The sequence below is a fragment of the Salmo salar genome, chromosome 10 (genome assembly GCF_965601325.2).
Source record: "Salmo salar chromosome 10, fSalSal1, whole genome shotgun sequence".
Lineage (NCBI taxonomy): Eukaryota > Metazoa > Chordata > Actinopteri > Salmoniformes > Salmonidae > Salmo > Salmo salar.
Window position 1 is genome coordinate 68,615,985 of NC_138300.1, and position 16,224 is coordinate 68,632,208.

General features: G+C 39.8%; 1 protein-coding gene across 1 annotated transcript in view; it reads right to left on the minus strand.

Annotated features, from left to right (window-relative positions):
* brsk2a (BR serine/threonine kinase 2a) overlaps positions 1 to 16,224 on the minus strand; it is a 572,400-nt gene that overhangs the window by 34,492 nt on the left and 521,684 nt on the right. The window contains exons 13-14 of the mRNA XM_082956614.1: positions 11,095 to 11,155; positions 10,962 to 11,010 (exon numbers count right to left, since the gene is read on the minus strand). Coding sequence (XP_082812740.1) covers positions 10,962 to 11,010; positions 11,095 to 11,155 — 110 coding nt within the window. The remainder of the gene's footprint in view (positions 1 to 10,961; positions 11,011 to 11,094; positions 11,156 to 16,224) is intronic.

The window sequence follows — 16,224 nt, forward strand, 5'->3', positions numbered from 1 at the left end:
TCAGGTAGACAAGCCTACCTGCACTGTATCTGCAAGTTTTTGCCTAGAGCACATGTGCCATGACCAGAGTAGGCACATTTGCTATTTAACAGAGTTTTTGTGTGACAAAGCTATCGGTAGAGTTGAAAGTGCGATGGAAACACATTGAACTTTAGATTTTTATTCAGTACCTAAAAACTGTGTGCACCACATCATCAGGCACTGATTTTAATCTGCAACAAGTCAGTTTGGTGGAAACATACCACTGGTGGGAAAATGTGCATATTTTCTTTTTGCACATTTTTAAATATTCGCATGAAAATGTCGCCAATTGGGTGGAAACCTAGCTACAGAGGTGAAAACTCATGGAGAAATGGCTTCTAAATGTCTCTCTTAATCAAAAAATAGAGTACATTGCTTACTCTGGATGTACTTCAAAGTGCTTAACAAAATAGAATAATACAAGTTGAGAAAGATAAAAAAACTAAAACGTTTTCTAAATGAGATGAATCAAAATAGTAAAACAATTATTAAATAGAGAAAATAAAATAAATACAAGTAAATAAGATACAGAATGGGATAAAACAGATAGTATGACTAAAAGCACACTAAGTATAAGGTCAGCTAAAAAGGTGGTCTTTAAGTAATCACATTTTTTTGTGACAATATGTATTTAATATTCTGTTCATATACAGTATTTTCTATTAATTACTTCCAACACTGTACCTGTGGGCTGCCACAAGATTTAAAAAAAATGGTAACACTTTACTTGACACCAAGTGTCATAACACTTTATGACACAGTCATAACCATGTCAAAATGTGTCATAACAGCTGACATAACCTTTCATAATATGGTCATAATACTATCATGACACAAATATTTAGATATGTTGGGACATATATTGCATTATTTTATGGCTGGTTATGACACCTACATAAGAGTGTCAAATGCCACAAAACCTACCACGGTAGTTATTTTATGGCTGTTATGACACCTACATAAGAGTGTCAAAACCCACAAATCCTTCCACACACGGCAAAACATTCCATTACACCACAGCCGACTTGTCAACAGTATGTTTATGACATATAACACTTTCTGAAATTGACCATGTTAAATTATCATTGTAATTACACACACATTGATGTCAAACATGCACCTCCCCAATGCTGTCATAAAGTGTACTTTCTTAGTCCAAGTAAAATGGCACGGGATGGTCATAATGCTTCTTGACAGGGTCAAAGTGCATTTTCTTAGTCCAAGTGACACAAGATGGTCATAATGCTTCATGACAGTGTCATAAAGTGTATTTTCTGCAAGTTATTTAAATTATGATTGAAAAAAAACATGACTGTAAAAAATTCCAACAACAACAAAGGACTTAAGAAAAAAACTTTCAAACGAAAATAAACATTTGTTTAAAAAAATACATTTGAATGAATGTAGGTGTCATAATCAGCCATAAAATGATGCAATATATGTCACAACAGGTGACAGGTCAGCTGTTGTGAAATATTTACATTTACATTTAAGTCATTTAGCAGACGCTCTTATCCAGAGCGACTTACAAAATGGTGCATTCACCTTATGATATCCAGTGGAACAACCACTTTACAATAGTGCATCTAAATCTTTTAAGGGGGGGGGGTTAGAAGGATTACTTTATCCTATCCTAGGTATTCCTTAAAGAGGTGGGGTTTCAGGTGTCTCCGGAAGGTGGTGATTGACTCCGCTGTCCTGGCGTCGTGATAATATAGATTATAATATTATATTATAATATATTAATACAATATTATATTATATAATATTATATATTATATTATATTATTAATATAATAATATTAATACAATATTATTATATAAATATTAGGACATGGTTATGACCATGTCATAACGTGTTATGATGCCGGTGTCAAGTAAAGTATTACCAAAAAAATGTTTACAAAAAGGTACATAACTACTAAGTATTTGATCATTTTGAACATATTATAAAGTTTCAGTAATAATAAATTCAATAAACAGTCTATATTTAAAAAAATAAGTCGGCCTCCCCCCAACCTCCCATCCCATCCCATTCCCCCAACCCCACCCAGCCAACATGTCTTGACAAACCGGTGCACCTGGCACCTACTAACATACCCCGTTCAAAGGCACTCAAATATTTTGCCTTGACCATTCACCTTCTGAATGGCACACATACACAATCCGTGTCTCAATTGTCGCAAGGCTTAAAATTCCTTCTTTAACCTGTCTCCTCCCCTTCATCTACAGTACACTGATTGAAGTGGATTTAACAAGTGACATCAATAAGGGATCATAGCTTTTTCCCTGGATTCACCTAGTCAGTCTATGTCATGGAAAGAGCAGGTGTCCTTAATGTTTTGTATACTCTGTATATACTATTTTTGTTGTTGTTTTGGCTCTGTACTCCAGCACTGTGGACTTGAAATGATACAATGACTATGAAGTTACAGTGCAGACTGTCAGCTTTAATTTAAGGGTATTTTCATAGATATTAGGTGAACAGTTTAGAAATCACAACACTTTTGTATACATTTTAGGGGACCAAAAGTATTCGGACAAATGCACTTATATGTGTATTAAAGTAGTCAAAAGTTTAGTATTTGGTACAATATTACTAGCACACAATGATTATGTCAAGCTTGCAAATTTACAAACTTGTTGAATGCATTTGCTGTTTGTTTTAGGGGTCTTTCAGATTACGTTGTGCCAAATGGTAAATAATGTATTGTGTCATTTTAGAGTCACTTTTATTGTAAATAAGAACATAATATGTCGCTAAACACTTCTACATTAATGTGGATGCTACCATGATTACGGATAATCCTGAATGAATCGTGAACAATGATGAGTGAGAAAGCTAGACACACAAATATCATACCCCCAAGACATTTGTTAATTTTATCAGGGGTCGCCTACCTTGCCACATACATTTTGAAATTGCACTATGAATAAAATAATCCCAATCACCAGAAGGGGGAACCATGGGAAGCATTGACCTACAGAAATTCAGCCGTGGCATTATATACATGTTGACAATAGATATTCTGACGGTAAAAGGATGTTATTCCATCTACTGAAGTCAGATTTAATTGATTTGAGCATTCTGTTAATTTTTCTGGCAACGGTTTTATCTAAGGAAGGAAATATATCTACTAATATATCTAAAAAGACAAAACAAAAAAGAATTCTGATAAAACTGCAGTTCCTCACAATATAATGACAGCTCTTAATAAATATTGTTGGAAAATATAGACCAGCTCTATTAGACATTAAAATAAATTGTGGTAACACTTGACACCCAGTGTCATAACAATGCTCCTGCATTCATCCCAGACATCAGCAATAGATCATTAGGGTAGGTGCATGTCTGACATCAATGTGTGTACACTTACAATTATAATTTAATATGCTCAATTTTTAAAATGAATATAACATAAACATACTGTTGACACGTAGGCAATGGTGCAATGGAATGTTTTGCCTTGTGTAGTAGGTTTTGTGGGTTTATGTAGACGTCATAACTAGCCATAAAATAACACAATATATGTCACAACAGATCTAAATACATATGCCATGACAGTGTTATGGCCATATTGTAACAGGTTATGACATATTATGGCACGGTTATGACTATGTCATAAAGTGTTATGACGCTGGGTGTCAAGTAAAGTGTTACCCAAATCAAGCAGTGATAGAAACACCAGGTAAGTGGAGATGGAGTCTTGAGAGGCAGAAGGGCTGATTTGGTTACATAAATGGTATAACTTGAGATGAAGCTGGATTTATCTATGATCTTCAATAGGTTTGGGAGCGATTGAGAAACATTGTCTAGATATAGTAAAATATTGTCTGTGTATAATGAAATTAAGTGATCGGTAGATTTGAGGGAAATTTGTGTTATTTCTTTCAATTGAGAAATTGCCTGGGCCAGGGGTTCCATGGATAATAAAAATAGCGAAGGAGAAATTTGATTGCCTTGTCTGCTGCTTTTAGACATTCTGAACTGAGTTGAACTGAACTTATATGACCATTCAAAGCATTTTCTGCATCGAGAGAATACAGGCCAAAAAGCTGTTGCTTCTGATGAAGCGTTTCAGAAATGTAATAGTCAACGGAGGTTATCCGAACATAAAAGTTTTTAACAAACCCGCTTTGGTCCGTGTGGACCAATTTGGGTAAGGAAGTCTTGAGACGACAACATTTTGGAAAACAGTTTAATATCTGTGTTTATCAAAGATAGGGGCGATAGTGAGAAGGTGCTATCCAATGCCCTTTTGAGTTCATTGAGAGATATTTGGGCTCCCAGTGACATGGATTTCTCTGTTGAGAGAAGAGGAGTTATTTTAGAAAGGACTTAGTCTGGCTTGGTGTGGATTTACAATCAGAGGTGTACAGTTGTTTATTGAAGTAGCTGGTTGGCCAGTAAACGACTAGAATGATTACCATGGAAGTAATGTTTGAGTCTAATGCGATGGATGGCAAACTCTGCTCTCTGTCTTAACAATAAATTACGTTTTGTCTTGACATTGGAAAGAGGAAATAGCTATCTGGTCTAAAAAGGGTTTGTTAAGCATGCTGATATCTTCTTTAATTGTGATTTATTCAACCCAGATACAAAAGCAGTTGCATTATTTTTAATAAAACCTTTGGTGTCATCTCATAGAATCTGTGGGTCGACTGAATTATTATCATTATGAATTAATTTAGTTAAATTTCTAAATGCTCACAGAAAGTAGGATTTGGTAATAATGAATTGTTGAAACGCCATCTGGTTTTTTTTTTATTAAAGAAAATGTGTGACCCATTTCAGGAAACTAGGCGTATGTCGTGGGTCACTACTTCACAGGAGAGCCATTTGAATGGAATACATATATTTTTTTTTTATCAAAATGCATTTTTTGGCAGAAATGCCTTCTCGAACATGTGAACTTTCATGAGCCTTAATAACAAACTTGTATGCCATCTGTAAATACAAATAAAATGGTTAAATTACGAGCCTTGTTGGTTTAGCCAGAGAAAAAGACAGCATCCTTCCCGCTTGCCATGATTGGCTAAGATAACGAGTGGGCTGGACATGCTGAGAGATGAGTTTGGATTGGTCTGCCATATATATATAGCATGCTTCTGTCTATTTGAGCTGGTCAGTATGTATAGGTAATCCTGTCTAACACAGCTTAAAAAAAATACTGCATAGTATAACTTGCAAAAACCTAATGTCAAGTTAAAGTGTACTGTTAGTTAACGTTATGTGTATGCTCTCCACTTTCTGGAGGAGTTTTGAAATCAGTGGAATTCGAGTTTGATTGCTAAGGAGATGGAGAAAACACCAGTCTCCAGATTGCATCTTCAAACTAAGGGCAACCATGGCATCCGACAGTAGATGTGTCCAACGATGATTAACGGTAGGATGGTCTTGCTAGCTACATTTTCAGATATTACATGTTTCTAATTTTGACAAGAAGTGGTTTCATTTTAAGTTAAAGTGTACTGTTAGCTAGCTAACATTAGCTGGCTGGCTTGCTAGCTAATGTTATTTGTACAACCTTATTCTTCGTATCTCAGACACATTTGCTTGACTAGCTAGCTAACATTGAACCTGGTTGCAAATTCATGCAGGGTAGTAATGTCATGAGTTGGGATTATGGTTCATTGTAATTTGCAAAAAGGGGGGGGGTTCTACTAAGCTAACATATGGAATTGTTTCAAGACAGTCATACCAATGATGAAACACTGAATTACTGCTATTAACCCATAGAAACGCAGTGAATAACAGATTCACTACATGGAACAACAGATATAAAACAAACAATCAAAATTAAGTTTGTTCTGAAGTGTCTGTTCTATATCTGAGAGATACAAAAAGATTGTGAATCATTATATATTTTTTAATGAATAGGAATTTTACTTATTTTAGGGACTAAACTATGTCTATATACAGTGCATTCGGAAAGTATTCAGACCCCTTGACATTTTCCACTTTGTTACGTTACAGCCTTATCGTCTAAAATTGTTTAAAACGTTTTTTCCCCCTCATCAATCTACACACAATAACCCATAATGACAAAGCAAAAACAGGTTTTTAGAAATTGAAAATACACATTTACATAAGTATTAAGACTCTTTACTCAGTACTTTGTTGAGGTGCCTTTTGCAGTGATTACAGCCTCGAGTCTTCTTGGGTATGACGCTACAAGCTTGGACCACGTGTATTTGGGGAGTTTCTTCCAGTCTTCTCTGAAGATCCTCTCAAGCTCTGTCAGGTTGGCTGGGGAGCGTTGCTTCACAGCTATTTTCAGTTCTCTCCAGAGATGTTCGATTGGATTCAAGTTCGGGCTCTGGCTGGGCCACTCTAGGACATTCAGAGACTCATCCCGAAGCCAGTCCTGCATTGTCTTGCCTGAGTGCTTAGGGTCATTGTCCTGTTGGAAGGTGAACCTTCACCCCAGTCTGAGGTCCTGAGCGCTCTGGAGCAGGTTTTCATCAAGGATCTCTCTGTACTTTGCTCTGTTCTTCTGTCCCTCGATCCTGACAAGTCTCCAAGTCCGTGCCACTGAAAAACATCCTCACAACATGATGCTGCCACCAACACGCTTCACCGTAGGGATGGTGCCAGGTTTCCTCCAGATGTGATGCTTGGTATTCAGGACAAAGCGTTCAATCTTGGTTAAATCAGACCAGAGAATCTAGTTTCTCATGGTCTGAGAGTCCTTTAGGTGCCTTATGGCAAACTCCAAGCAGGCTGTCATGTGCCTTTTACTGAGGAGTGGCTCCTGTCTGGCCACTCTATCATAAAGGCCTGATTGGTGAGTGCTGCAGAGATGGTTGTCCAATCTCCACAGATGAACTCTGGAGCTCTGTCAGAGTGACCATGGGTTCTTGGTTACCTCCCTGACCAAGGCCCTTCTCCCCCAATTGGTCAGTTTGGCCGGGTGAATAGCTCTAGGAAGAGTCTTGGTGGTTCCAAACTTCTTCCATTTAAGAATGGTGGAGGCTTGGTTTCTGCTCTGACATGCACTGTCAACTGTGGAACCTTATATAGACAGGTGTATGCCTTTCCAAATCATGTCCAATCAATTGAATTTACCACAGGTGGACTCCAATGAAGTTGTAGAAACATCTCAAGGATGATCAATGGATACAGGATGCACCTGAGCTCAATTTCAAGTCTCATAGCAAATTGTATGAATAAATATGTAAATAAGGTATTACTGTTTTTATTTGTAATATATTTGGCCAGCATCCCGGAGTCGCCTCTTCACTGTTGATGTTGAGACTGGTGTTTTGCGGGTACTATTTAATTAAGATGCCAGTTGAGGACTTGTGAGGCGTCTGTTTCTCAAACTAGACACTCTAATGTACTTGTCCTCTTGCTCAGTTGTGCACCGGGGCCTCCCACTCCTCTTTCTATTCTGGTTAGAGCCAGTTTGCGCTGTTCTATGAAGGGAGTAGTACACAGCGTTGTATGAGATCTTCAGTTTCTTGGCAATTTCTCGTATGGAATAGCCTTAATTTCTCAGAACAAGAATAGACTGACGAGTTTCAGAAGAAAGTTCCTTTGTTTCTGGCCATTTTGAGCCTGTAATCGAACCCACAAATGCTGATGCTCCAGATACTCAACTAGTCTAAAGAATACCAGTTGTATTGCTTCTTTAAAATCAGCTCAACAGTTTTCAGCTGTGCTAACATAATTGCAAAATGGTTTTCTAATGATCAATTGGCCTTTTAAAATGATAAACTTTGATTAGCTAACACAACGTGCCATTGGAACACAGGAGTGATGGTTGCTGATAATGGGCCTCTACGCCTATGTAGATATTCCATAGAAATCTGCCGTTTCCAGCTACAATAGTCATTTACAACATTAACAATGTCTACACTGTATTTCTAATCAATTTGATGTTATTTTAATGGACAGAAAAATTTGCTTTTCTTTCAAAAACAAGGACATTTCTAAGTGACCCCAAACTTTTGAACGCTAGTCTATATTTGGGTGCAAAGTCACAAAGTGCTTTAAAAACCAATAAAGCAATAAAAGAATATCTGAAACTAACAGGCAACCAATGCGGGGACTATATGTGTGCTCTCCTTCTGGTCTAATGAAGTCTGCTAGTAATCAGAGTATGCATTCCATTTACCAGATGCTCTTATCCAGAGGGATTTATGGGAGCAATTAGGGTTAAGGGCCTTGCTCCCCTTTATAATCCAAATTCTTGAAACTGTTTTTTAAACAGCTCAATGACTTCCTTAGTAAAAATAGTATTTTTTTTATTTGATTGTTGCAACAGCATCAATGGTTACATTTAATTTGGTGTGTGTGTGTGTGTGTGTGTGTGTGTGTGTGTGTGTGTGTGTGTGTGTGTGTGTGTGTGTGTGTGTGTGTGTGTGTGTGTGTGTGTGTGTGTGTGTGTGTGTGTGTGTGTGTGTGTGTGTGTGTGTGTGTGTGGGCCTTCTCGTGCTAATCTATTTTCATTAGTGTGGGTCTATATTGAACAACTCTATCTTCACTCACTCCTTGTGTCCTGGGAAACCCTTGCCTTACAGCCCAATAGGAACTTGAGCAAATCCCTTGAAAAGCCTTTACATGGAATCACTTCATGAAACCAGTATCCCAGTTTAATACTGGATTTCAGGAATCAATTTTCCTTTCAGATCACCCTGAGATGCTGTGTGTGTGCTTGCTAACGTGTTTGTGTGTGTGTGTGCGCACATGTGCATGTGTGTGTGTGTGTGTGTGTGTGTGTGTGTGTGTGTGTGTGTGTGTGTGTGTGTGTGTGTGTGTGTGTGTGTGTGTGTGTGTGTGTGTGTGTGTGTGTGTGTGTGTGTGTGTGTGTGGCGCAAGCAGCTCATCCTGGTAGTCTGGCTAATCTTCTAGCCCCAGTCTAGTTGGACAAAAAGGCCACAAGCCTTCTCCTTGTGCTAATCAGGAAAAGCTGGGATTTTGTATTTTTCAGAATTGCCTGAGCTGGATTTCTACGTGTCTCAGTTACATGGAGAACAGAAGACAGGATAATAACAGAATAACCTTGACAGAAAAGAGAGAGGGGCTTTAAGAAGAAAATAGTAACGTTTGGTTATCTTTAGTGTGTGGGTGTGTATGCATGCAAGTGTGTGTGTGTGCATGCAAGTGTGCATGTGGCTCCATGCAGGGGGCCCTAGGGGATTTATCTCAACTTGGTGGGAGAGAGCAGGCCTCACACAAAGCCTAATGGAGTGAATGGTAAGCCATAGAGCTAAACTCAGTGACACAGCTCTCTGTTAACCTAAATGTCCATCTTGAATCTTGATTATGAAATTACATTTAGTATTGTGTGAAAAGACTTCACGTCATATGCAAATACTGCAAACACTTTACGTCAAAATAATGGAAATATCTATGTTTATCCAAAAAGAGACATAACAATTTTTTCTTTGGCATCGTTTATTTATTTTCAAACGGGAGATACAGTGGCTTGCGAAAGTATTCACCCCCCTTGGCATTTTCCTATTTTGTTGCCTTACAACGTGGAATTAACATTTATTTTTGGGGGGTTTGTATCATTTGATTTACACAACATGCCTACCACTTTGAAGATGCAAAATATTTTTTATTGTGAAACAAAGAAGAAATAAGACAAAAAAAACTGAAAACTTGAGCGTGCATAACTATTCACCCCCCCAAAGTCAATACTTTGTAGAGCCACCTTTTGCAGCAATTACAGCTGCAAGTCTCTTAGGGTATGTCTGTATAAGCTTGGCGCATCTAGCCACTGGGATTTTTGCCCATTCTCCAAGGCAAAACTGCTCCAGCTCCTTCAAGTTGGATGGGTTCCGCTGGTGTACAGCAATCTTTAATGCCCTCCTTGCCTGGTCCGTGAGTCTTGGAAGTTTGTTGTGGTGCCATATTCTTTCAATTTTTTAATAATGGATTTAATGGTGCTCCGTGGGATGTTCAAAGTTTAGGATATTTTTTTTTATAACCCAACCCTGATCTGTACTTCTCTACAACTTTGTCCTTGACCTGTTTGGAGAGCTCCTTGGTCTTCATGGTGCCACTTGCTAGGTGGTGTTGCAGACTCTGGGGCCTTTCAGAACAGGTATATGCTGAGATCATGTGACAGATCATGTGTGTAATCTAACTAATTATGTGACTTCTGAAGGTAATTGGTTGCACCAGATCTTATTTAGGGGCTTCATTGCAAAGGTGGTGAATACATATGCACGCACAACTTTTCCGCTTTTTATACGTTTTGGAAACAAGTAATTTTTTTTTTCATTTCACTTCACCAATTTGGACTATTTTGTGTATGTCCATGACATGAAATCCAAATAAAAACCAATTTAAATTACAGGTTGTAATGCAACAAAATAGGAAAAACGCCAAGGGGGATGAATACTTTTGCAAGGCACTGTAGGTGAGAGGGAACTAGTACAGGAAGTGAGTGGCGTAGGGTTGCAATGGGGGCTGGAAACTTTACCAGCAAACTACCAGGTATTTGGAAACTTTTTAAAATATTTTTATCAGATGACATCAAGTGGCTTTTTTGGGGACTTCAGATTATCACAGGTGTCTGTAATTATCTCTGGCACTCTGTGTGGCCTTATCACATATAAAAACACATAAATAATATTTAAATAATATATAAATACATATTTATTATTATATATATTTATTATGTATTATATATAAATAATATATTAAATAATAACATAGAATGATGAAGTTGTAAAACATTAGCAGCCCCTGGACCACATAATGTGGTCTAGGGGCTGCAGCACTACCACTAGACCAGCCTCTGGCACATGCATTAGTAGGGACACTATCATTTTTCTTCTATGTTGTATGACTAATGCCTAAGTAATTCCAGTGTAGATCCTGTATTTGTTTCAGGCCAAGCTCCTATCCTCAGTTATCCTGGTCAGGAGCATCTAGCTAAGCTGACTGTGTTTGTCTCATGTGATGACATAAAAACAAATACCAATCAAGGCGTAGACAGGCAGCAGGTTTAAGGGTGGCCTGTGTGATGCCTGAGGGAAAACACAGGGGTCCTGATAAAAGGGGGTGAGATGGGGGGTTGGGGGGGGGGGGGGGGATTGGGGAGAGGTACTTACCCGTGGGCTGCTGAGAGGGCTAGTGGAGAGACCGGAAGATGCTCCACTTATGGACCTTGACCTGTGGAAGACACACACATGCACGAACACGCAGACACACGCAGACACACACATCAAATTCTCAGTGTTAAGAGAGAAAGAAACATGTAAAACTACAACGTTTGAGGTGAGAGGGTAAGGAGTTGGCAAAAGCATTACATGAGACTAACCACTACAGCTAGGATGCTACAAAGTCCTCTAGAAGCATTGAGCTATTCAAACAGGTTCACACCAGGACATTCATAGGTTACATTGAATGTGAACTTCACTCTAACCTAACATTCAAATTTTGACATCAATTAGACATTTGCAGAAAAACATTCCCCACATATCTTGAGTTGTATTATTAGTGTGCTTTCTGAAAACAAAAACACTCTAGAAATCTGACATTTATCTCAAATGTATCCCCTATGTGTTTGCCGTTTGACCGATCAAACAAATCAAAGCTGTTTTTAATAATTTTTCTCTCTGTGGTATTGAAAAGTTTCCTGGGGGACATGAAGTAAAGCTCATCTATTCATTTGGTTTCTATTTGTCTTGTTTTTGTTATTCCAAAAATTCCAGCAGATGACATCAATAACCTGTGCTCCAAAATGAACAATCACAGGACAATCTGTCTCCATCACACACAACTATATCAACTCCCAGACAGCACAGGTGTTCATGTTCTGTCAGAAGAATGTCTCTTTTATTTTGCTTTCCTCCCTCTTTTTCGCTCTTATAATTTGATATCTCACTCATTTGTTTTTCTCCCACTATCTATCTCGCTCTATTCCTTTCCACCCTCTCCTTTTTCTAATTTTCCTCACCTTCCCTCCTTTTCAGCCTCATCAGTTAGTTTAGACATAAATCTACACAGCACAGGTAGGGTCAAGGGTTGTGGAGGGGAGAAGACATTTCCAATGGAACTTTTTGACATTGGAGGACTGGAGCTGAACCAAAGAAATGAAGGAAAGGGAGACTGCTGGGTCCTCAGATCCTCAAAAGGTTCTACAGCTGCACAATCGAGTGCATCCTGACTGGTTGCGTCACTGCCTGGTATGGCAACTGCTCGGCCTCAGACCGCAAGGCACTACAAAGAGTAGTGTGTACGGCCCAGTACATCACAGGGGCCAAACTTCTTGCCATCCAGGACCTCTATGCCAGGCGGTGTCAGAGTAAGGCTATAAAAATGTTCAAAGACTCCAGCCACCCTAGTCATAGACTGTTCTCTCTTCAACAGCACCACAAGCGGTACCAGAGCGCCAAATTAAGGTCCAAGAGGCTTCTTAACAGCTTCTACCCCCAAGTCATAAGACTACTGAACATCTAACCAAATGGCTACCCAGACTATTTCCTTCTTTTTACACTGCTGCTACTCTCTGTTATTATCTATGCATAATTCACTTTAATAACTCTACCTACATGTATATATTACCTCAATTACCTCGATTAACCGGTGCCCCGCACATTGTACCGGTACTCCCTGTATATAGCCTCGCTATTGTTATTTTACTGCTGCTCTTAATAATTTTTTACTGTTATTTCTTATTTTCTTAGGTATTTTTCTTAAAACTGCATTGTTGGTTAAGGGCTTGTAAGTAAGCATTTCATTGTAAGGTCTTCACCTGTTGAATTCGGCGCATGTGACAAATATTTGATTTGATTTTCTCAGACATATCGTCGCTCAGGGAAGTCTTCATAGTAAAAATGCTATTTTAGGTTTAAAGGTTTAGGGTTTGGGGTTAAGGTTAGGGTTAGGTTTAACAGTTCAGAAAAAATAGATTTTGAATGGGAATACATTTTTACTCCCCAAAAAGTCCTGACAAGTAACAAAAACATAGCTGTGTGTGTGTGCGTGTGCGTGTGTAGTGGTGAGCTGGCGGGACTACGATCAGAAGAACCCTACCTCCCCCTCATACTGGCTAGGGTGCATGATGGTGTAGTAAAGTAGAGAGAAAAGCCAGAGAACACTTACACACACACAAACATGATGAACTTTGGTGAATAATACTAAACACTGTTGACTAAAATAACAGAAAAATGAAAGGTATCCTAAGAGCCATCAGTGAAGAAAAAAAATAACATCACCCACGTATTATGTTCGTTTATGTACTTGAATGTGTGTGCGTGTTTAGTTTTACCATTCTTGTCGGGACCAGAAGTCCTCACAAGGAAAAAGGCTATTTTAGGCTTAGGAGTTAGTGTTAGAATTAAGGTTAAGAGTTAAGGTTAGTATTAAGATTAAGGTTTGGGTTAGTGTTACGGTTAAGGTTAGGTTGAAGGTTAGGAGTTAAATAAAATAGGATTTTGAATGGGAATCAATTGTTTGGTTCTCTCTGCTACCGCACGGCAAGCGATACCGGAGCGTCAAGTCTAGGCTCAAGAGGCTTCTAAACAGCTTCTACCCCCCAAGCCATAAGACTACTGAACATCTAAACAAATGGTTACTCAGACTATTTGCATTGCCCCCCCGCCCCACACCCCCTTCTTTTTACACTGATGCTACTCTGTTATTATCTATGCATAAGTCACTTTAATAGCTCTACCCACATGTATATATTACCTTGACTAACCGGTGCCCCGCACATTGACTCTGTACCGGTACCCCCTGTACATAGCCTCGCTATCGTTAAAACAAACATTTGTGTGTGCCTGAGTGTATTTCTGTGTATGAGTGGGTGGGGATGAGACCTTGTCAGTTAAGATGCCCTTTTCTGCTTGTAGCGGTATTTATTAGAGAGGGTTAAAGATAAAGATTTTGTTGGGGCGCCAGGCAGGTATTAACCATGCCGAAAGGAAAAGAGTAGAATAGAGAGTACCACTACCAGACCCACACATATCAGCGGAAAAGACTGCCTAGAGTGTAGCCTGTTTACCAGATAGCCAGTGGAGAGAAAAGAAAATACACACCCTATAAAACCCACGTCACAGCACAGGGGTAACCCCACCAAGAATACCTCATACAATAATAATAATAATGGCAGAGCAATTGAACAGCAACTTCATAGAAACAATTGACAAGAAAGAACCCAGTCATCAACAGAGGATTTGCAATAATCTGTATTATCTTCCAGTGGAGGAGTGCAGAGGGTATGAATGTGGGGGGGTGTTCATAGACAAAACAAAGGCCTTAAAAATGTCCACAATCTTCTCGGCCACATGTCATTAGTACAACCCCCACCTCAATACAGTTCAAATAACAATCCATAACTTGCAAGCAACCTCCCTTTTAACTAAAATGTCAACCCAAATACTTCTGGCAGGGCAATAATAGTTCAGCTCTAATGAACATCAATGGGAAGTGCAGTTGAAAAATAGAAAGTCTGTTGCAGGGTAAAGCACTGGAACGAGAGGGAAGAGAAAGAGAACAAGAGAGATCTTAGCTGTGGTCTTCAGGCTTGCAGTTGTCCTGTCTGACCGTCCGATGGCGTGTATGTCAAAGCTTCGCAACAATGTTGCTACTAATCTATGCGATCCATAACAAGTGCGGTCCCAAACGATAACAACCACGACCTAGAGCGGTCACACCGATGATTGAGTTAAATACTTTATAAACTACACACGCTGAAAATAAACAAGGACATCTGCAGCATAGCACACACAATCAAACTGTTGCACCAATCAAGAGCCACTCCCCAGAGAGCTGAAAGAGCCGTCTTTATTTCCTCCTTCCTTACTGCTGATGCGCTCTTAAAGTCGCAGCGCACGTTGAAGGCTCCGTGCAGGATTTCGCCACACTCCTCCCTCCATTAAAAAAACAAAGCCTGTAGAAACAGATAGGATGCAGGCTTTGACAGGTTCATGTTCCTGCTACACAAAACCCGGGAAGTCCTCATCATCAGAGTCCATCCACGAAGAGGTCCTGCAGGTGTTGCTTTTGCCTGCGATCCAGCCCTTCTGCCGTAGGGTAGCAAGGCTTTAGGTCAACAACATGCACCGTCCTGACATCTTCCCCAGTGTCCTCCAAACAGACCAACTAGTTCACTGGTCCCAACTGCTGCACCACACGGTATGGACCTTTCCATCTCGAAGCTAGCTTGGCAGTGAACTTCTTAGACGCCTTTGACAGATGATGTGAACGTACCCAGACACGAGACTTGGGTGGGAAACACATGTCTCGTCTATGTTTGTCATAGTTTCTCAGCTGTCGTTGTTTGGCTTTGATTTTGCTGACCTCCACTCTGGCTAGCAAGGTGTGGTGGTGTTGGACGGCATCAAACGCTGGGCAGTCAGGTGAAACATTGGAACTTTGCAAGACTCTGTCCATCGGACCTTTTAGTGGTCTTCCCAGGTGGAGTTCAGCGGGAGTGACCCCAGAAGTCTCCTGCACCGCAGAGTTCAGTGCAAAGCGAAATTCAGGAAGATGCTGATCCCACCTTGTGTGCTGATCCCCCACAAATGAAGCAATCATCCCCTACAGGGTTCTGTTTACCCTCTCGGTCAGGTTGGTCTGAGGATGGTAGGCTGTGGTCAACTTGGCAATTACACACAAGTAGGTACAGAGCTCTTTGTAGATTCCTGATATGAACTGCGGACCTCGGTCAGAGAGGATTTGGTCTGGAATCCCAAATCTGGTAAAGACCTCCCTTTGCAGAATTAGAGCAATGGCTGATGCAGTGGCTTTGCGGACGGGAAACAACTCCACCCAGTGTGTGTAGTAGTCCACTACCACCAATAAAAATTAATTCCGGGTCCCCCGGCTGGGAGGAAAAGGTCCCATGAGGTCAATTCCCAACATTTCATTTGGATGGTTCACCACGGTCTGCTGCATTTTCCCGGCAGGTCTGCCAATGTCTGGTTTGTATTTCTGGCAGACTTCACACTGCTGTACAAACTTCCGGGTATCAACCCACATGCCTGGCCATTAAACCACCTCTTGTATTCTTCGGTAAGTCTTAAAAACTCCAAGATGGCCACTCATGGGATTGGCATAGTAAACTTGGATTTTCTGGTCACTCAATATAGAGGAAATGAAGACGCAGTAATGGGTGCTGTGTATTCCATCTCCTCTTGGAGTTTTTTGATACACTTTATCCTGAATTATGCAGAATTTATCAATGAAGCGACTCTTCGAGTCTTCTTCAGACAAACTCTTGTGGATCGCCATGA